The sequence below is a fragment of the Geotrypetes seraphini genome, chromosome 2 (genome assembly GCF_902459505.1).
Source record: "Geotrypetes seraphini chromosome 2, aGeoSer1.1, whole genome shotgun sequence".
Lineage (NCBI taxonomy): Eukaryota > Metazoa > Chordata > Amphibia > Gymnophiona > Dermophiidae > Geotrypetes > Geotrypetes seraphini.
Window position 1 is genome coordinate 273245409 of NC_047085.1, and position 23290 is coordinate 273268698.

A 23290-nucleotide genomic window follows, 5' to 3' on the forward strand; every position below is an offset into this window, starting at 1 on the left:
ACATGCATTATGGACCCTAAAGTGATAAACTGGATTAAAAGCTGGTTAAGTAGAAGGAGACTAAAAGGTAATAGTAAATAGAGTTTGCTCAGAGGAAAAGGATGTTGTTAGTGGAGTGCCGCAGGGATCGGTCCTTAGGCCGGCTCTATTTAACATCTTTGTGAATGATATTGTGGAAGAACTGTCTGGCAAGGTTTGCCTTTTTGTGGATGATACCAAACTCTGTAATACGGTAGACACCCCAGAGAGTGTGGCTAGCATGAGGAGGGTTCTATCGAAGCTTGAAGAATGGTCAAGCAATTGGCAACTAAGATTTAATGCTACAAAATATAAGGTCATACACTTGGGCTATAAAAATCCAGGAGAATGGTATAGTATAGGAGATGAGGACCTTCTGTGCACGAAAGAAAAACGGGACTTGGAGGTGACTTGTGTGATGATCTCAATGTGGCAAAACAAGTAGAAAAGGCGACGGTCAAAGCCGTGAAGATGCTTGGGTGCATAAGGAGAGGAATGGCCAGTAGGAAAAGAGAAGTGATAATGCTGTTGGTGGTTATGCCTTTGGTAAGGCCCCATTTGGAATATTGTGTGCAATTTTAGAGACCGCACCTTCAAAAAGATATAAATAGAATGGAGTTGGTCCAGAAGGCTACTACAAAATTAGTTAGTGGCCTTTGTCATAAATTGTATGGGGAAAGACAATTTAATATGTATATTCTGGAGAAAAGACAGGAGAGAGGGGGTATGATATTGAAATGTCTCTTATCTCCATGGTGTTAACATACAGGAGGCGAGTCTGCTTCAAATTAAAGAAAATTCCGGAAGGAGAAAGCATAGGATGAAGTTAAGAGGTGATAGGTTCAGGAATAATGTTTAAAAAAAACCAACCAAACAAAAAAAATTCTTTACAGAAAAAATGATAAATGCGTGGAACAGTCTCCTGGTGGAAATGAAGACTGTATCTGAATTCAAAATAGTGTCAGACAGGAATATGATATCTCTTAGGGAGAAGAGAAGATAATGAATAGTGGGGAAGGGCAGACTGGATGGGTCATTAGGCCTTTATTTGCTGTCATGTTTCTATGCTTCTCCCTCCCCCACTTGCAGTGCAGCATTCATGTCACCTCCCCTCTCTTCCTCCCCCTGCAGGTCTAGCATCCATGTCTCCTCTTCTCCCCCCTATACTTGCAGTCCAGAATCCATGTCTCCTCCTCTCCCCCTTCCCATGCCCAACTTGCAGTCCAGCATCCATGTCCCATTGTCTCCCCTACACCATGGACCTAGCATCCATATTCCCTCCTCCTCCCCCCTCAAATTGTAGTCTAGTATCCATGTCCCCCCCCATGTCCTTCTCCACACAAGTCTGGCCTCTCTCCCTCTGACCTCCCCCCAGTGTGATCGGACATACCTGCGGGCCTCCCAGAGTAGCAGCAGTGGCAGCCGGCTGGCAAAGGCAGCGCTGTGAACAGGCTGCTTGCAGCCAGCCCTGCCAGAGCCTTCCCTCTGTTGTGTCACCTATCTACAGGAAGTGATATGGCAGAGGGAAAGCCCTGGTGGGGTCAGCCATAAGCAGCCCATTCACAGTGCTGCCTCTGCTGGCAGGCTGCCACCACTGCTGCTTCCTTGCAAGGCCTGCAGGTATGTCAGATTTCATGGGTGGGGGTCAGAGGGAGAGAGGCCAGACCCGCATGGGGGAAAAGGAAGAGACGTGAAGAGGGGCAGAACTGAAAGTTTGTGCACAATCGATTAAATTATAATTTCTGGTGGGAATCTTTATGCCACACTTTTAAACTGGAACATATGATAGCCATACAACTGGGACATTATAGAAAATTTAAGGATGTTTGGGAACCATTGACAAAATTGATAATGAATGATCGATTTTAATTTTAGCCCTTTGAGTATACATGTCCAGAGAGGGTGGGAGGGATGTACCATTATTTTAAATTGGGAAAGGTTATTGAAAGAATCTCTGTATTTGTGCTTTTCTTGATTATTCATTGGGTGGAAGGGGAAAAAAATGTTTGCTATGTATGTATGTAAGATGAATGTGCTTTTCTTGAATTATTATATGTATATCTACTTGTTTATTGCACTGTTGATAGCTGGAAAATCAATAAAGAACTTCAAAAAAGAAAGAAAGTTTGTGCACAATTCTGTGATGTGCAGTTGCGCAGAACTCCACCAGGAGTAAATATTACATTACCAATTATTGTACCTTAAGGAGAATAGCAACAACCACTACCAAAACTTGGCCCTAAAAAGATCATTTAAATCCACGTCTTACCCCTCCTCCTCTGTTTTAATTTACTGAGACAAAGAATACAACATTCACATGCGGAAGGTAATTTTTCTAAAAGATATTGACTTCTGTAAAACGGCCCCTTCAACCTGAAGATGAACGTGTATGGAAGTTCCACAGTGTTTACATTTAGCCATAAGAGGCTTTCTTGTAGGTATGTTTATGTTGAAGGAGATTAGGTGATATTCCACATACGCATACGCAAATAAATGTACAAACAGCAGGTGCAAATGTCCACTCTATTTTGCAGGATTTAATTTTCTCCTGTCCTTATTGGTCCTGAAATATTAGTAAGTAGGAGGTATATTTTACTGAACCCTATTTCAAAATCTGATTTTTATAGGGAAGACATTTACTTTTTCAAATTCAACCACACAGATTCAAAATGCTTAATTTTGAAATGAAATATAGTTCATGTCAAGAAAATTTTTTTCAGTTAAAGTCTTTTAAAGAAAACCAAATTACCAAAACCTGTTAGTGCTTGTTTTAGCTCATTCTTGTCAATCATGCCAGAATTGTCCCTGTCGTATGTCCGGAAAATGTTCTGCCAGTCTGTGATGTACTTCCAGACACCAGAGAACTCATTGAAGTTCACACCACCCTTATTCTCCCTGTCAAACATTGCTGACAAGAAGGACAATTACTTAGCAAGACAATTTATCTCAAACACATACAGAAAACACTACACTTAAAAAAGAAAAAGAAAGTTATTCATGCGTTTCCCAGCAGAAAATAAGTTGCTAATGACATGTAGAAAAATTATTTAAAATTGGACCAAGGGCACGATAAATCTATGTGCATTGTGAGGTTAAATTGGGCCTTGGAAAATTGTAACCTTGTACTTGTAGTTAAATTTGACATAAATGTGGACAATAAGATATGTAAATCCGTTATGTCTACTAATTTCATATGACCAAATAGAATTTGATGTGATTTGAAAAGCCACATTCTGAATTCCTTTTATTTCAAATGTGCCCTGTGTTGGGGGAAGGAGAGGTTTTTTCCCCCTCCTTTCATTTGAACAGGCTTTCATAAAGCTTAGGTGCCAATCTGAGAGAGATATTTGGGATTAAATTTGTAGTTTAAAGTTATTGAATATAGAAACTGAGGAGCTGGTGTTATTTCTGAAACACATGACAATACAGTGGTACCTTGAATTACGAGCATAATCCGTTCCAGGAGCATGCTCGTAATCCAAATTGCTCGTTTATCAAAGCAAGTTTCCCCATAGGAAATAATGGAAACTCGCTTTGATATGTTCCCCCCCTCCTCTCTTCACCCCCCCCCCGAGGCCAGCAGCGCTGCTCCCCCCCCCCGAGAACTGGCATTGCTCCCCGCGAACCGGCACCCTCCCCCCCACGATCTGGCACCCCCCCGCCGCAATCGGGCATCCCCATGCTGCGACCTGAGGTCCCCCTAACCCACCCGAACCCTCTTCTTATTTTAGTGTAGCCTCCGCACCGGCACCAGCAAGTCCTGTGCGTTGGTGCCGGTGCCCGAAGATCTGCCTCCTGTGCTGGGCCTTGAGCATGTGCGCATGCTCAAGGCCTGAGAGTTGACGTGAACTCTCAGGCCTTGAGCATGCGCACATGCTCAAGGCCCAGCACAGGAAGCAGATCTTCGGGCACCGGCACCAACGCACAGGACTTGCTGGTGCCGGTGCGGAGGCTACACTAAAATAAGAAGAGGGTTCGGGTGGGTTGGGGGAACCTCAGGTCGCAGCGGGGGGGTGGGTGGGTGCCAGATCGCGGGAGGGAGGGTGCCGGTTCATGGGGGGGTGCTCGCAAATCGAGGCGCGCTCGGTTTCCGAGGCGCCAATTTTGCGAATGTTTTGCTCGTCTTGCAAAACACTCGCAAACCGAGGTACCACTGTATAAAATTTTGAGTTCAGCTAAGACAGACATGCACATGTACACTTAACCTTAGCAAGTTTGTTAATGGCAATTTACCATATGTAATTAGATACACAGTAACCAGTAATTTGAATAACTTGTGCCGTGAATTAATTACATTACTTCTTAATTATTACTTTCAAATAAACCATTTAAATTTCCCAGCCAATGCTTCTCTGTGTTGTCAATTCTCAGACCTCTGGGCATGACATAGTTCAGGGTGAAAAGTTCACTTTTTTGGCTAAACCGCCCCATAAACCTGCACAAATTTCCTGTAACAAATTCTTTTTTTTCCCTGCATCAAAATCCCGAAAGAATGTAGAATTCATACATAATGGCATCTCAGTGCCCATCAAGCACTGCTATGAAGATACACCCCTTGCCTCCTAAGGCAGAGAGATCTTATAGTTGCCAAAATTATAGGCAACTACCTAGGCCGGGGGTCGGCAACCCGCGGCTCCAGAACCGCATGCGGCTCTTTTTCACCTTTGCCGCGGCTCCGGTAGTGTGTCACGTGGGCCGGACCAATCAGCAAGCAAGGCTTTCATCTGTGTACGTGCTGAGCTCACTGCTCAGCATGGCTATTTCCCGCCGCGACACCGGACTTGTAAGCTGCATGCCTGCATCGCCAGAATTTAGGTAGGCTGTTTTCATCCCCGTGGGAGTCTCTCTCGTGCGCTATGGCTCTAAGTCAGGGGTGCCCAACTCAGCAGCAGCGATCGACACAAGCTTCTGACGTCGGGGCCTACCCTCTGGGAGTCCCGCTTGTTTCAACTTCTTTTTCCACAAAGGCGAGACTCGTAGAGGGAAGGCCTCGATGTCGGCAGCTTGTCTTGATCACCGCTGCTGATGATTTGCTGAAGAGAGCCGCGGAGCAGGGGGGTGTTGCCAGGTGCAGGTAGAAGGGAGAGGGCCAGATGCAGGACTCGTGGGTGAGGGAGGAGAAGAGAGAGAGAAAGAGAGAGGGGAGGGAAACAAAAGGAAATATTTCATACTGGGCTGGGCCGGAGTGGAGGGAGGGTGGAAAGATTCTAGCTACAGGGTGCAGTAACAAAGGAAAAGGGGGGGAAAGCTGAAAATGGAGATAGTGACACAAAGAAGAGAAAGGGTAAGCAGGACCTACTGAATAAGGATAGAGATACAGAGGGGACATGAAGAGGAGGTGAAATAGAGACATAGAAGTAATGCTGAAAAAGTGGGGGGGGGGGAGATAAAGACATTGAAAGGGCAAATGGTGAACATGGGGTAAAGACAAGGACAGAGACAAATGAAGATTCTGAAAAAGTGGTGAGATAGGGATATAGTGAGATGGACACAAAGAAGGGTGATGCTGGAAAATAGGTGGAATGGTAATTCTGACAAACACAGAAGGGAAATGCTGGATCAAGGAGAGATGGGGCTCAGGCTGGATGGAATGAGGAGAAATGCCTTGTTGGCCCGGAACTTCCTCTCCTACGTCAGAATTGACGTCAGGGAGCAGAATGCTGGTCAGCACGAAGCTTCTGCAGGGAAAGCTTGGGACGGCGGTGGCTTGGGGGCTATTCCCCGATGGCGGTGGCAGCAAACCGAGTGGCTTGGGGGAGAACACGGAGAAAGAAAGAAAGGGGGCAGACAGAGACAGAAAGAAGGGGGAACAGGGAGACAGAAAGAAAAAGTTGGGGGAGAGAATGAGGTCTGGAGGAGAGGAAACATACAGGAGGCTGAAAGAAAGGAAGAAAGATTGGATGCACAGTCAGAAGAAGAAAGTGCAACCAGAGACTCATGAAATCACCAAACAGCAAAGGTAGGAAAAATGATTTTATTTTCAATTTAGTGATCCTGTATATAGCACTAAGATAAGAAACAATATATGCAGTGTTAGATTTGTTTTATAATGGTTTTGCGGCTCCAAGTTTTTTTTTCTTTTCGAAAACGGGTCCAAGTGGCTCTTTATGTATTAAAGGTTGCAGACCCCTGACCTAGGCCAATCCTTTCCTGAATGTGAAACCAGCTTTCTAAGTCATGTCTTAATTATCCAATTATATCTCTCCACAGTAGTAGTGTCTCCAAGGGCTGATTCTGAAAGCAGACCTCCGCTGCACGGATGGGCAGACTAGATGGGCCTTATCTGCCATGATGTTTCTTCCAGGCAGAGGTCCCAACAAATGGGAACCTCTGGACACTGAGCCTCCAAACGAACACTGAGAAAAAATACCCGAAAATAATAAAACCACAGAGCAGATCAGAAATACTTCTGAGCAACTTACCTGCAGAAAAACTGAGGGGGCAGAAGCAGCTAACCACTGAGTACAATCAGGAAGATGGTATGTGGGATTCCTTGAAAACAATCCACAAACACAAAGCAAATCCCACTGAAGGGTGCTTAAAAGGATAGTGAAGAGAAATGGTCTCAGAAACCTACTTGGATAAAGATATCTCAATCCGATACCAAGTCATTCAAGGTTTTGTAGTTTCTATCACTGACCAAATTGCCTCCACCTCCTTTTTGTGTGACCAATATCTACTGTGTCATAAATTAATTATTTTTTACTGACGTGGCTTTTTCAAGGGTTCTCAGGACACTTTATTTTAACGTCCTGTGTCACTTAGGGCAGCAGAAAGGAATAGCCCTAAGTGAGGCAGGATGTTAAAATAAAGTATCCTGAGAACCCTTGAAAAAGCCACGTCAGTGGTGAAACAGGTCCCCGTCAGGCTTGTCAGTACTCTGCACTAGTGCTGCCCGATTCAGGGGAAAAAATTTTGATTTGATTTGATTCAGCCTATTGAATTGGTTTTTTGATTCGATTTTCCTGCCCAATTGGGTGTTTTTTTTCAAACATCCTGGTGGATTTATTTTATAGCCTCTTCACCCCCTTTGCCTTCTCCTAACCACACTGGCACTGTGGTGTAAACAAAATAAAAAAACAAAAAGGACTTTTCCTCTCTCTGTTAAATCCTAGCTCACGTTTGTGGACTAACACCAACTCTGGCAGGATATACGTTTCAAATCTAAAATATTGTATTCACAAAACAGAAAATAAAATTAGTTTTTCCACCTTTTATTGCCTGATCATTATTTAAATCTTGTTGGTCCCAGGCTCTGGTTGTCTTCTGATAACTTGCTTGCCAGTGTCTCCTTCTTTCTCTGTGTTAACCATCCATCTGCCATCCCTGTCCTCCCCTTCCGTTTCCCTTCACTCCCCAGGAGGTCTGGCATCTTTCCTTTTTTTCGTCTCCCTCCACAGATCCACCTTTCCTTAACTACCCTTTCATCCAGCATCTATCCCCCCTTCCCCACCACTCCAGGGTCCATCATCTCTCCCTTTCTGTAACTTTCATCCCTAAATCCCATGGTCCCTCATCTCTCTCCCTCTCCTCTATTTTCAGAACCATTATTTCTTCCTCCCCAACGTCCGGCATATGTGCATCTCTTTGAACCTCCCCTTCCCTCCCTTCCTCCGTGTACTTCTACACCAGGGCCCCCCTCCCCTTAAGGCCTGTCCCCCCCTTAAAGGCCTGCACCCACCCTTCAAGGCCTGCCTGCATCCCACCCCTGAAGGCCTGCCTGCATCCCACCCCTAAAGGCCTGCCTGCATCCCACCCCTAAAGGCCTGCCTGCATCCCCCCCCCTTGAAGGCCTGCATCACACCCCTGAAGGCCTGCATCACACCCCTGAAGGCCTGCATCACACCCCTGAAGGCCTGCCTGTCCCCCCCCTTGAAAGGCCTGCATCCCCTGAAGGCCTGCCCGCCCCAACCTCCACCCCGAAGGACTGCTCACCCCCCCGGCCTCCCCGCACCAGCGTTTACCTTAACGAAGCAGCCTGCAGCAAGATCGCGATGCCCGCGATCTTTGCACTGCTTTGGACTTTGGAGCTGTTTCCTTCACCACGGTCCCGCCCCAAAACAGCTCCGAAGTCCGAAGCAGTGCAAAGATCGTGGGCATCGCGATCTTGCTGAAGGTTGCTTCGTTAAGGTAAACGCTGGTGCGGGGAGGCCGGGGGGGAGCGAGATGCCGGGAGGGGGGGTGGAAAGCCAGATGCCAGGGGGGAACTGGACAGCAGCACTAACCGGCTGAGGCTCCTCCCTCGTTTTCTAAAGCAGGTTCAGCAGCGGCCGGCCAGCAAGAGCAGCGCTGCCGCTCCTGCTTTAGGGGGCGAGGGTCAGCCGAATTGGGAAGCCGATTTTTTTTGTTTTGAATAGATTCGAATCGTGAATCGGGCAGCACTACTCTGCACACTAAGATAAGTAGAATTTTTTGTTGTCTATAAAAAAGAAAAAGTAAAAAATAATTAATTTATGACAGTAGAAATTGGTCACACAAAAAGGAGGTGGAGGCAATGAAGTGTTAAGTGACTTGCCCAGTCACAAGGAGCTGCAGTGGGAATCAAACTCAAAACCTCAGGGCACTGAGGCAGCTGCTCTAACTACTAGGCCACTCCTCCACTTCAGGGAATACTTTCTTTTTAAGATTCCCAAGGAAATGTCTAATTGACTGGCAAGGGAAGAACTATGTATTTTGACCCAATGCATTTGGAAAATCTTCTTCAAAATTGATAATTAGGTGTAGGAAGGGATTTAATCTGTTCACATTTTATGCTCCAGTGTTTTATTTAGATCTTGTCTTTCTAGTTAGAGGGATCTCATTTTTTCCCCTTGGAACTTATCGTCTTAATATTCTGTAGACAATATTTCCCCTGATGTCGGCTATAACATCTCTCATTTCTTTAATGTTTTAAATGATTGCTTGATGGAAGTAACCCAAAGGAACCTATTTTGAAAATGATTGAGGGTGCTGAACTCATAACTCAATATATTTCCCCTCACCCAGCAAAGAAAAAGGAAAAACAAAATACATCTGGTAGTGAATAACTAGCCTGTATCTAAATGTCAAGAGCAGAGCAGGTAATGTAATTCTCTCCTCCTCCTCACAGCTTCTCATCACCATTCTCTTTCAACCTCTAGGCCAGTGTTGGGGTACGCAGAGTGGCCACTGCAGAGGATATTCCTTACCAGCCCGTCAAAACGCCACCACTGGGCTTCCCTCCAATGTCAGAGCTGACATCAGAGGCAAACCTTCTGGGTTGGTGGGGAGAAGGAGTTCCCTCCTTGTTCGAGCCGCACTCACTCCTCCTGCTTTCAGCAGTAATTGAGGGGATGCTCAGGCAGCAATTAACACGCTGTACGTAGTTGTCCCAGAAACCTTCTCTCTGAAGTCAGAGTTGACGTCAGTGGGAAGGCTTGTGGATTAGCCATGTGTAGCGTGTTAATCGCTGCCTACGCGTCCCCCTAGATGCTGCTGAAGGCAGAAGGAGTGAGTGTTACTTGAACAAGTAAGGGGACATGATCTTTCTGGGACAAGGATGAAAGGAGGGTGGGGAGGAGTACGTTGGGACATTGGAGGGGCATGATTTTGGGACAAAGGTTGGGAGGCAGGGAGGGTGCACTAACTTGAGACATAGGAGGAAGCGAATAGAAAGGGAGAATTGTTGGGCATGAGTGTGAGAGGGAAAGAGATGGTGCACATGGGGAAAGGAAGAAAGAGGGACAGATTGAAGGGGATGCAATGGAGAGAAATGTTGGACAGTGATCGAGGGAAAAATGTTGGATGTGGCAGTAAAGGGAGTGGGAGATAAAGATAGGGAAGGACAGAGAGATGTTGGTTGGGGAAGGGAATGAAGTCCGCAGGAGAGGAAGTGTGCAGGAGGCAGAAAGAAAGAAATATTGGATACATAGTCAGAAGGAAGTGCAACCAGAGACTCATGAAATCACCAAAGGTAGAAAAAATGATTTGATTTTATTTTCAATTTAGTGATCGAAATGTGTCAGTTTTGAGAATCTATATCTGTTGTCAACATTTTGCAATATATTTGTCTATGTTTCTATAGTTGTTACTGAGGTGACATTAAAATAAGCAAAGTCATCTGCCCTGACCTCTTTGAAAAAAAAAAAAAGGAATATGTACGCAGGATTGTGGAGTCTGAGACAATTTTGGGTACTGGAGTCGGAGTCGTGGGTACCAGAAACTGAGGAGTCGGAATCGAAGGATTTATCTGTGGTGCAGTGATTAAAGCTACAGCCTCAGCACCCTAAGGTTGTGGGTTCAAACCCATACTGCTCCTTGTGATCCTGGGCAAATCACTTAATCTCCCCATTGCCCCAGGTACATTAGATAGATTGTTAGCCCACCAGGACAGAAGAACATAAGAGTTGCTGCTGCTGGGTCAGACCAGTGGTCCATCATGCCCAGCAGTCCACTCACGTGGCGGCCCTTTTGGTCAAAGACCACCGCTCTGAGACTAGCCCTACCAGTGTACGTCCTTGTTCAGTAGGAACTTGTCTAACTTAGTCTTGAATCCCTGGAGGGTGTCTTCCTCTACGACAGCCTCTGGGAGAGCATTCCAGTTTTCCACCACTTTCTGGGTGAAGAAGAACTTCCTTACGTTTGTACAGAATCTATCCCCTTTCAACTTTAAAGAGTGCCCTTTCGTTCTCCCTACCTTGGAGAGGGTGAACAACCTGTCCTTATCTATTAAGTCTATTCCCTTCAGTACCTTGAATGTTTCGATTATGTCACCTCTCAATCTCCTCTGTTCGAGGGAGAAGAGGCCCAGTTTCTCTAATCTTTCGCTGTACGGCAGCTCCTCAAACTCCTTAACCATCTTAGTCGCTCTTCTCTGGACTCTCTCGAGTAGTACCGTGTCTTTCTTCATGTACGGCGACCAGCGATGGACACAGTACTCCAGGTGAGAACACACCATGGCCCGGTAGAGCGGCATGATAACCTTCTCCGATCTGTTTGCATTCCCCTTCTTTATCATTCCTAGCATTCTGTTCCCCTTTTCGCCGCCGCTGCATATTGTGTAGACGGCTTCATCGACTTGTCTATCAGAACTCCCAAGTCCCTTTCTTGGGAGGTCTCTCCAAGTACCGCCCCAGACATCCTGTATTCGTGCTTGAGATTTTCGATACACACATGCATCACTTTACACTTATCCACACTGAACCTCATCTGCCATGTCAATACCCATTGGTGACACTCTTCCAGTCCAAGTATTGCACATTTACTCCCACTCTCTGTTTCCTATGCTCCAGCCAGTTTTTAATCCACGTATTTCTCCCTTGATTCCGTGGCTCGCAATTTTCCGAAGTAGTTGTTCATGCAGAACCTTGTCGAACGCCTTCTGAAAGTCCAGATATAAAATGTCGACTGGGTCGCCCTTGTCTATATGCTTGTTTACTCCCTCGAAGAAGTGCAGCAAGTTTTGTCAAACAAGATCTGCCTTTGCTGAAACTGTGCTGGCTGGTCCTCATCAGACCGTGTCCGTCGAGGTGATCAATGATGCGTTCCTTTATCAGCACCTCTATCATCTTTCCCAGTACCGAGGTCAGACTCACCGGTCTGTAGTTTCCCGGGTCTCCCCTCGAATCTTTTTTGAAGATCGGCGTAACATTCGCCACCTTCCAGTCCTCCGGAATCTTTCCTGTTTTAATCGACAGATTGGCTATTAGTTGAAGCAGTTCAGCTATGGTCCCTTTCAGTTCCTTGATGACCCTCAGATGGATGCCATCCGGTCCCGGGGATTTATCGCTCTTAAGCCTATCGATCTGCCTGTATAGCTCTTCTAGACTGACCGTAGACCCTATCAGTTTCCCGTTTTCGCTTCCAGTATATAGCCTGATGGGTTCCGGTATGCTGTGTATATCCTCTTTAGTAAATACAGATGCAAAAAATATGTTCAGTCTATCGGCGATTGCTTTGTCCTCCTTTAGCACTCCCTTTATTCTTTGGTCATCCAACGGTCCCACTGCTTCCTTCGTGGGTCATTTCCCTTTAATATATTGAAAGAACGGCTTGAAGTTTTTCGCCTCCTTGGCTATTTTTTCTTCATAGTCTCTTTTTGCTACTTTTACCTTATGGCACCTGCGTTGATGTGCTTATTCCAGTCTTCATCTGTTTTTGATCTTTTCCATTCCTTAAACAAAGTTTTTTTTGTCTTTAATCGGTTCCTTAACCTCTACAGTGAGCCACGTCGGTTCTTTATTCTTTTTCCTCTTTGAACCCTTGTTGATACGTGGCATATTTAGATTTTGCACCTTGGTGACCGTATCCTCAAAAAGAGACCAAAGTTGCTCCAGTGTCTTTATAGTGTTTATCCTCTTCTTAATTTTCTTCTCCACCATGCGTCTCATCCCTTCGTAATTTCCTTTTCGGAAGTTTAGGGCCATGGCCGTCGTGTTCTGGACCAACGTTTCGCCCCTATTTCCAGGTTGAAACATATCATATTGTGATCGCTGTTTCCCAGCGTCCCTTCTACTTCTACATCCTGTGCCGGTCCTCGCAGTCCATTTAGAACTAAGGTCAGAATTGCATTTCCTCTTGTGTTTTCCTTGATAAGTTGTTTCAGGAAGCAATCGCCTACAGTTTCCAGGAACTTGGTCTCTCTCACACAGCCGGAGGTGCCTAGGTTCCAATCTATCCCCGGATAGTTTAAGTTGCCCATGATAACTGCGTTGCCTCCCTTGCAGTTGCGTTTAATCTCATCCGTCATTTCTTCATCAATTTCTTTGGACTGCCCTGGGGGTCAGTAGTAGATGCTTATCCTCGTTTCTGGTCCATTTGTTCCTGGACAGGCAGAGAATAAATTCATGTAAACTGTTCTGAGAGAATGGTATAGAAAATTGAATAAATAAAATGATAATTAACATTTTCTGTGTATACAGTGTGCTTTGTGTTTTTTTAATTTTGTGGCTACCATTATGTATTAATAAGATTACATTGCGAGTATATGAAAAATGGATGGAAGAAATTTAATTACAATTAGTACTATTAATATGGGGGTAGGGTCAGTGGCGGAGGCTGGGTGGGGGTATTCGGTTGTTATTTGTTAGACTAAAGGAGTACCTGGCTTGAAGTTGAGAAATACTGCTCTAGGCCAGTGTTTTTCAACCGCCGGTCCACAGAAAAATTTCTGCTGGTCCGCACAGGGCCAGCGAGATCAGATTAGATAAATAGTATCTGGCGTGTCCCTGAGCTTTACACTAGCTGTTCATTTAAGTGCTAAACTCTTACAAACATGCACTGTCTGTCAATTCTATCAACCAATTACAGTTGAGGGGAGGGGCGGATGAGCCTGTTCTTGCCACACCTCCTCCTCCCCTTCCCAGTCTTTCGAGCTTTGAATCTAGGAGGAGCTACACGCTTATTTATGCGCAGCATCTGCCTAGCCTGTCAGCCAGTCAAGGTAGAGGGGAGGGATGGTTGAGCCTGTTCTTGCCATGCTTTCTCCTCCTCCCAGCATTTCGTACCTATGACATTTTACATGTTGAGGTTTGAAGGATTGAATGTCGGGTACATCAGACTGTCAAGATAGTGAGCACCGGTGGGACTTGCAACTCAGCTGGAGTGAAGAAGACTCATTTGGGCATCCCCGAGGCGGTGTTTGTGGTGAGTGTGCTATGAGGGGATGTTCTTCTGGAAGGCTCGGTTGTCGGCCACCCCTTGCTCTCTCCCTTCCTCCACCCCAGTCTGCCCAGGGGGCGGTAACTGCGTGGTTACCGAGCACCTCCATACATGGTAGCTAGTTGCTGCGGCTCGTGCTGCTCATGCGGGAGCTTAGATGCATTTAGTAGACGTTTCTCTTCTCTTCCTAAATGCGTCCGTGGCTCTGAGCACTTCCCATCTCTGGGAAATGGTACGTTCCACTTTGGCAGGTTGGGCAGGACGTTGAGTGGCATTAAAAAATAAAAAGCGGTCGCTAAGAGGAAATCATGTGTCATGTGTCCCCGTTAGTACTGCTGAGATCGTAATTTCGATTGCCTTGGGATCTTTCAGCTTTGTAATTTAAAAAAAAGTAAAAATAAAACTAATTCCTTCTAACAAGTGTAGTGCTTTGTTTCGCTTATTGTTGGCAGGGGGACACAGAGACAGACAGTTTCTGGAAGGAGCAGACAGTGGATGGAACGGGCAGATGCTGGATTGAAGAGACAGGGCAGACGCTGGAAGGAAAAGAGTGAAAAGAAGCAGAAATCAGACACAACAAAAGGTAGAAAAAAAATCATTTTATTTCTATTTTATCCTTAGAATATATCAGATTTGAAATATATATCCTGCTAGAGACATAACTGGGGACTGCAAAGCCCAGACAGTGCTTCTTTAGCTTCCAGCTGGCTTAGGGCTCTCTCTGACCAGGGGACACTCCCCTATTCCTGTCATGTGTGACTGCAGTATTCTGTTAGCATGATATTTCTGTGTAGCATTCTGTAATAATTTGTCTTGTTCAGTTTTCTTGATAGTAGAGAGGATATATGTGAAGGGGAGGGGAGACAGGGGTTTTGTTGGTCCTTGCTCTGTATATTTATATTTATAAAATGACAATTGTACAAAATATTGCTTCTTTTTATACTTTAATAAAATATGTTCAATATAAAATCATAACTTGTAGCTTGTGCGGATGGGATCAGATGGTTTGCGGGGACCGAACTCGCGGAGACGGGGCAGAAATGGTTTTTTTTATTGCAGTCTTAGTAGTTTGCCGGTCCACAAAATAATTCTTTTATTTCTTCCGGTCCACGGGTGTAAAAAGGTTGAAAAACACTGCTCTAGGCCATACACAGCACTTTATTCCCGCCTGTCCCTCCCCTCTATACCACATAGTCTCCCAATTTTTTTCCCCATTTCCCATTTGATTTCTTCTTTCACATCATTCCTCCTTGTCCTATTTTCCCTTTCCCTACTCCCTTTGAACTTAATTTTTTTCTCCTCCATGTTTCATATTTGGGGGCAGGGAGGTTAATAGCTAATTACCTACTCAACTTCCTAAATCTTTTTAGCCTGTTCTGCTTCTCATTTTCATTCACCCAACCTTCTATTTCCCTACACTCCCCAGCAAAAGTTCAATGAACTGTTCCCTAGCCAGTTGCCGTTCCATGCAGATTTGGCTCACCCATCCCATTGCTCCTTCTCATGTCTCACTCTCCTCTACAGGTGAGTTTTCCTTTTGTTTGTAGGTTTAACTCATCTTCAATTTGTGACTTTCCTTTGATCATAGGCTTGGATCATTTCCCTGGCTCCAGGCGTATTCCTGTTTTCTGGATCTGGTTTCCCATCCCCCTTTGTACTGCATACCTCCCCTGGTACTCACAGATTCCAAACCAATGGCCACCCTCTGCTTTAGTCCACATCAGATTCTTTGCCACTTGCTTACCCTGAGATCTAGAAGCCCAGCAAGGATCACAGTTTGAAACCTCAAAGATTACAGCCTGAGTGGGAGAACATGTTCTAGCAGCCCAAAGCATATGAGCATACACTCCTAGTAAGCCACTGTATTCTGGGCTGCCTGCAGGATATTGCTCCAGGGCCAAGGAACAAACACCTAACTCAAGGAGCCAGGTTGAGACACGGGAGGTAGTTACAAAGTTTTATCAAGAGCAAAGAGAGAAATAATTCAACAATTAAGCAGGAAACAAAACAAGGAGCCAAACCAGGAAACGTGAGGTAGCATGTCCCTTCTCCCCTAACCCCCTGCCAATGGCCTCCTGCTATCTCTTCCTGCTGCTGACCTACTTCTTTAGGCTCACATAGCTCAGTGTCCATTGTGGAATGAAATGGGGAAATAACTTTAATTTTTGTGAAGAATGGAACACTACTACCTACCACTCCCCTTCAGCTCAATCCCCGACCATAGCCCCTCTCAATAAATCAGAGCTGTCAAGAGAAAGTAAGATGATTTTCAGTTCATTGTATTGTATGCTTTCACAACTCCTACCATTTTTCCATCCTTCTAACAAAATACCTTATTTATCCCAGCGACTGCAAGGTTAGAAGAAAAGACCAGATGATACCAGCAGCTATACAAAAAACCTAACCAGCCCAATTAATGGTTCATAGTCAGTCGCACGCGAGACACCAGCGCGCCAACAATGGAGGGCAGACAATTCAGTGCAAGACACCAGCGCGCCGCGGGAAAACTTAGTTTTAAAGAGCTCCGAAGCGGGTTGTGAGTGGGGAACCCCCTCACTTTACTGCATAGTGTTCACGCTGCTGTAGGGGGGGGTTGAGGGTTGGAACCCTCCTTTATAGAGAAAACAAAACTTTTTCCGATTTTTTTCGGGAAAGTTCCGTTTTCTCTATAATGTGGTAGGTTGCACCCCCCCACAGGCAGTGCGAACAGTATGCAGTAAAGTGAGGGGGTTCCCCCCCACCCCGTCAGAGCTCTTTAAAACTAAGTTGTCTTGCGCCGAATTGTCAGCGCTCGATTGTAGGCGCGCTGGTGTCTGGCGCGCAATTGTCCCGTCACCCAACAGTATATCTCCCACCCAGTGATTTTTGGGCTCGATCCTGCTTTCCTCTGAAGCCCATTTATCAGACATTCCTTAGCTAGCAGGGGAAGGCAAAAGCAGCAGCTACAGAGACAGTCTTCTTTCCTGCTTTACGCTGCAGCTCTACATACGGAAGATTTCAGCTCAGATGTCTGGGCACTGCTAGAAAAAGCATTGGGGTTATCTAGCATCACCAGAGCTGGCACCAATGGCAGAAACAACAGCTGACCCATCAACTCCAGACTTTCAACACCAATCAGACTGCAAATCAAACAGCCAGAAGCATCAAAAGGGAAATGCTAATGGGGCAAAAAAAATGATCATAGGTTTTTAGATTTGCCTTAAATTTTGTGTTGGACAGGTTGAGCCTAAGTTATCAGAAGACTACTCTAGACAGTAAGTGCTAAATAACTAGTGTCTCCCTGGTAACTTTAAGAAAGAATAGCCTAATGCAGTGTATCGCAAACTATGTGCTGCAGCACACGTGTGCCCCCTGAGATTTGAGGTGTGCCACGACACACTGGCGAGGAGAGTCTGAAGCGACAGGCATATCCTGTAGGAAGTTAGCTGGCACAGATGACTTTCCTGGCTGGCGTCTCTCCTCCTCTCCCCACACCCTTCACCGAATCAGGTCGCAGCCAGATGGGCCTCCAGACATTGACACGATGACATCCGCGTACTTCTGGGTGCCTTCCAGCCGGGGCACTGGATTTAGTGTGCCGCTGGCCGGAAAGTTTGCGAGACCTAATGGTTAGTGTAGCAGCCTGATAACCAGGGAAACCGGGTTCAATTCCTACTGCAGCTCCTTGCGAGTCTATCCAAGTCACTTAACTCTCCATTGCTCCAATATAAAATAAAGTACCTATATATAATACATAAATTGCTTTGATTGTAACCACAGAAAAGCATAATATCAAATCCCATCCCCCTTCCCTTAAGACATATGGTAAAGGAAATTGTCTTAGGCAGACCTTTAAGAATGTAAAGGAAGATCAAGGTGAGAAGCCTTGCTAAATATAAGGAGGGTCATAGTAACATAGATGACGGCAGATAAAGACCCGAATGGTCCATCCAGTCTGTTCAACCTGATTCAATATAAAAAGGCCTGATGAGTTGGTAGCAAATATTTTAAAAACCATATGCTCAATACAATGGGCAACTGAGGATAATTAGTAAACAGAAGGAGAGGCAATTTTATACCTGAATTCACATAGCAATGTAAAGCCCCCACCCCTTTTGTAAACATTTATTCTTTTTTATTTCTATTGTTACAAACTTTTTAAAATTCTCTTTATCCAGGAAAAAGTCTTATTTCAATGTGTCTCTACCATTATGAGCAAATGAAGTCTTGGAACTTGTATGTTCAACTGGCATTCCTCCCTTCCTATGTATAACCACCAAGTTATTTAATTAGGTACGTTTATGTTTATTAAAACTCTTTCTATATCGCTTAAACCAGTGTTTTTCAACCTTTTTACACCCGTGGACTGGCAGAAATAAAAGAATTATTTTGTGGACCAGCAAACTACTAGGACTAAAATTTAAAAACCCCGTTTCCACCCCATCTCCGCGAGCTCAGTCACCTCAGTAACTATAGAAAAATAGACAAATATAGTGCAAAATATAGACAGCAGGTATAAATTCTCAAAACTGATACGTTTTGATCACTAAATTGAAAATAAAATCATTTTTCCTACCTTTGCTGTCTGGTGATTTCATGAGTCTCTGGATGTGTTTCCTTCTGTCTGTGTATCCTTTCTTTCATTTCTTTCTTTCTGCACTCAGGCCCAAGAATTGTCCCTTTCTATTCCCTCCCTCTTTCCTTCCTATGTCCTTAGTGCCCCCAGTGCCTTTTTCCCAAGTCCTTAGTGCCCCTTCCTATGTCTTTAGTGACCCCAGTGCTCCCTTCCCATGTCCTTAGTGCCCCTTCCTGTCTTTAGTGCCCCCAATGCCTCCTTCCCATGTCTTTAGTGCCCTCAGTGCCTCCTTCCCATGTCCTTAGTGCCCCTTCTTGTCTTTAGTGCCCCCAGTGCCTCCTTCCCATGTCTTTAGTGACTCCAGTTCCTCCTTCCTATGTCCCTCTCACTGCCTTCCATGCTTTGTCCCACCCCCACCCCTGAAGCAGCTTGCCTGCTTGTCTACCTCTCTCCTTCCCTCCCTGGCCAAAGCCAGCCTGCTTGCCTGTCTACCTCCTTCCCTCCCTGCTGCGCCAAAAAAAAAAAAAAAGCCTCCCTCCTTCCTTTCCCCGGGTCGGCTGCTATCTTACCGCCCTGCTGCTGCTACTGCTAAAGCTGACACAAAGTCTTCTTTCCGACATCAATTCTGACGTCGGAGAGGACGTTCTGGGCCAGCCAGGCAGCGATTGGCTGGCCAGAACGTCCTCTCTGACTTCAGAATTGACGTCGGAAAGACTTCCTGTCGGCTTTAGCAGCAGCAGCAGGGCGATAAGATAGCAGCTGACCCGGGGAAAGGAAGGAGGGAGGCTTTTTTTTTTACGCGCGACAGGTAGGGACAGGAAATGATCGCCTGTCCCATTGTCCCCGAGCATAGCTTCGGGACGCTGTCCCGAAGCTGTGTATGGGGACAACGGGACAGGAGGTCTGAAAATTGGACCTATGGTCACCTTAATCTTGCCGGCCCTGCATGGACCGGCAGAAATTTCCTGTGGACTGGCACCGGTCTGCGGACCGGCGGTTGAAGAACAGTGGCTTAAACTACAAATAAGAACAAAGCAGTTTACAAAATAATTCAATACAACAGTATTTGCATTGTGACGATATTGTTTGTGAACAGACTTGTTAGAATTTATATTCTCACCTGCTTAAATGTATGTTTAATATACAAAATTTTAATAAATTTTAATCAAATTTTGTAACTTAAAAAAATATAACAGTAAAAGAACCCCATTAAAAACAGGAAAGATATTTCAAACAAACCAAATAAAATATATATTCACATGCAGAAAATACAAAGGAATCCAGTCAACTGAGTTTAAAAAACCTAATCAAAAATAATGCACCTTTAAATTTATACTGTATATTATCTATACGGTTTACATAATCACAGTAATAAATGTTGGACAAACATGCATTTTAACTAATTATCCCCCTCGGGTTTTAGTGCCGGCAGCAGCGGTAACTGCTCAGACGCTAATAGGAATTCTATGAGTTTCGGAGCAGTTACCGCCGCTGCTGGCGATAAAACCTGAACTACGCATTAGTAAAGGAGGGAGTATAAAAACTGTATCATAAAATCTGATTATTGATCAGATATTAGCAGGTATTTACGTTATGTAAAATCTCAAAAAGGCACTAAAACAATTGTGTCTTTAATATCCTCTTAAAAACCCATTCTTTTTAAACTTTACTAAAGATTCATCTTTCCTTAATTACAAAGGTAAATTATTCCATAAAAATGGGGATGCTGCTCAACCATCCTGTCCCCTCCCCCATTACACAGCCTGCCAGTGAGTACCTGGGATTTCTAACAGGACTTCTATTTATTAATATACATGTAGATGCTAATACATTTTTATCACAAGCCAAGTATATTAGCCTAGAATTTTAGAAAAAGCTGCACAAAAGGAAAAGGGACAGCACATAGACTACATTTTAGAAAGCTACAGAAACTGTACTTACCAATAATGGACCTAACTGTTGCTGGATTAAAAGGGGTCCATGTACCTGAAACAGACAATCTTTGTAAAAACTAATACTGTATATTCACCCTATCAAACCTCATATAGCAGGCATACAATGTGCTTTTACACAAATGCCAGCACCACAGAGCTCCCCATTACAAATGCTAAAGGAACATATACCCCAGTGTGAAAACAAGGAAACCATTTAAAATGTTAGTAGTAGTTCTTTGTATTATACAATGGCTTGCAAAATTCAATTCAAATATTCACCAAGTAGTAAAACAATGCACTACGAGCTCAATATAAAAATATTTCTACAGCAACTAGATACGGTACGCTCTCAATTAAAAATGGGTCTAACTTTCCTATTTTTGATAACATTTGATGGTGAAAAAGTACATACTCTGTGTTAACGCAACGCAAAGACAGAGCAAAGTACAATTACACCTTACCTAATATCTTTATTAAGATTCTTATATATTAAAAAAAATGTGTGTACAAAGCAGTTTACCTAAATCATTCATAATCTAACAATTCACTAAAAACCTAAGATTTAGCCTCCCTCACCCCTCAGGAGATTGACATTTCAAGTACGTCAGGCTGTAAATGATTGTTATTTTTATTAAAATTCTTATACAGTCAAACCTCGGTTTACAAGTACACTGGTTTGTGAGTGTTTTGCAAGATGAGCAAAAATTCGCAAAATTGGCACCTCGGAAACCGAGTTTGACTCGATTTACGAGCGCCACCCCCCCGCGATCCTACATCCCCCGTGAGCACCGAAATAACATCCCTTACCCCGATTTGGCACTGGCACCAGCACCAACGCACAGGACATGCCGTGCCGGTGCCTGAAGATCCTCCCTCTGGGCTGGGCTGGGCCTTGAGCATTTGCACATGCTCAAGGCCTTCTGGTCTCGCTCTCTCTGAGATTCTCAGAGGGAGGATCTCCGATGTACCACCCAGCCCAGTACAGCCAAGAAGGAGGATCTTTGAACACCGGCATGTCCTGTGCGTTGGTGCCAGTGCCAAATCGGGGTAAGGGATGTTATTTCGGTACATGGGGGGGGGGGGGATGTAGGATCGCCGGGGGGGGGGGGGGGGAGGATGGAGCAGCGCCGGTAGCCTCGTGGGGGGGGGGGGAGGAGGAGGAGGAGGAGGTGGAACGAATCAGCAAGTTTCCCTTACTTCCTATGGGGAAACTCGCTTTGATATACGAGCAATTTGGTTTACGAGCATACTTCTAGAACAAATTATACTCGTAAACCAAGGTTCCACTGTACTTTATATTGCTTAACAAAAATGTCTGTTCAAAGTGATTTACATATATCACATAAAAAAACCATTGTTCACTTTAAGCTGCGCAGCCATCTACATTTTTATCCAGATTCCTGAACAGCAAAAGGTAGCATTTCCTCATCCCCACTGCTCCTCCAAACCAGCAGCAGCAAAACAGCATCCACTGCTCTCGTGGGGCTTTCTGTTCTGGGGAAAAAGAGCTGGCAGCTGTGTGTAAAGTCTGCAACCCAGCCAAAGTGATGGGCAATGATTTGCTGCTGCTCATTTGGAGAAGCAGCAGGGATAGAAGGGGGGGGGGAAGAGAAGAGGACAGAGAGAAGGGAGAACAGAGGAGAAAGAAAGCAGATAGAGGACGAAGAGACAGAAGCATGATGATGAAAGGGGGCAATACGAAGGGAGACACTGGATGGAAAGGAGGGGGGCAAATGCTGTATAGGAGAGACTAAGAAGACAAATACTGACATGGAAAAGCAGAGAGAAGGCATATGAGTCCTGACAATAGGTAATATGAGTTGATTGCAGAAGGATAAACAAAAGGCCTAAAATTCCACAGTATGTGAAGAAGTACCAAAAACCAAAAAGCGGACTGTGGAACACAATGTTCTTGAAAATGTTGGTTATTGTAATATCAAGTTCAAAATTCAGGCAATTACATCCACTCTAAGAGCAAAAAGACCCGGTTGGTAGCAACAGGACCTAACACGGTCCATGTTTTGGCTCAACAGAACCTTCCATAGGGGTCCAGGTAAAAGTTCACATAATTTAAATATTCAGTAGGATTTAAGCACTGGTTAAAATTCAGAAAAGAAACTAAAATCAAATAAAAAGCTCCTTAGATGTGGGAGATGCCATGAATGAGAAAACAAGCGGCTGCAGTGCAGAAGAATGAAATTAACATTCTTCAGCTCCCCGCTAAACATTTCTGTTCTGCTCTCTAAGACAATCAACAAAGGTTAAACACCGTAAACAACATAGGTGGGACAAACTGTTACCACCTGTCAAAATGCAACTAGCATGAACTTATGGAGCTCATAACATCTCACTTAATGTTTTATGCTTCCTCCTCCCCCCCCCCCCCCCCATTTAGCATATATCTGACTGACAAGAGAAAAAATTTCCATCTTTGGACACATGGATTTGTTTGAACAGTAGACAAGGCGGGGTGTCAGGACTCGTATGTCCTTTTTCTAGAAAGAAGATTAATTGAGATAATTACCTAATCTTCCCTTCTGGTGCAAAGAAAATATGAATCTTAACAACAGATGATGTACAAAAGCAGGCTCCTGAATCTAGGGCGGTCGGATGAGCCTGCCCTTAACACTAAGGACCCAGACGCATAATTCTCTCTAGCTGCTATATCCACCCTATAAAACTTCATAAATGTACGGAAAGTGGACCAAATAGCTGTTCTACAGATCTCTTCAGGAGGAATGGTCCTCATCTTAACCCACAAAGAAGCCACACTTCTAGTAGTGTGTGCTTTCAAGACAAATGGTGGCTGCTTTTCACAGCTAATGTACACCAATGAAATAGCAATATGAATCCATCTGGAGTTGGTTGCCTTAGATGCGCCACATTGGTTAAAACAAAAAGATGATCTGAAAGACGAAAGTCATTTGTTACTTCCAAGTATTGAAGAAAACTTCTCCGTACATCCAGCAAGTCCAACACTTTGTCTTTCCTCTTGGAATCCATGGTTTGAAAGGCAGGTAACCTGACTTCTTGATTAATACGGAAAGATGACACCACCTTCGGCAAAAAAAGAAGGGACTATACAGAGAGATACTCCCACTTCCATAAGCCTGAGGAACAGATCCCTGCATGAAGTGCCTGCATCTCTGAGACTCTCCTCTCCGAG

General features: G+C 44.7%; 1 protein-coding gene across 2 annotated transcripts in view; it reads right to left on the minus strand.

Annotated features, from left to right (window-relative positions):
* The window catches only part of PDCD6 (programmed cell death 6), a 92744-nt gene that overhangs the window by 38344 nt on the left and 31110 nt on the right, over window positions 1-23290 (minus strand). The window contains exons 4-5 of one of the 2 annotated variants that reach the window (XM_033929697.1): window positions 20132-20176; window positions 2768-2926 (exon numbers count right to left, since the gene is read on the minus strand). In XM_033929697.1, the coding sequence (XP_033785588.1) occupies window positions 2768-2926; window positions 20132-20176 (204 nt within the window). The remainder of the gene's footprint in view (window positions 1-2767; window positions 2927-20131; window positions 20177-23290) is intronic. The other variant, XM_033929698.1, reaches the window with a different exon arrangement.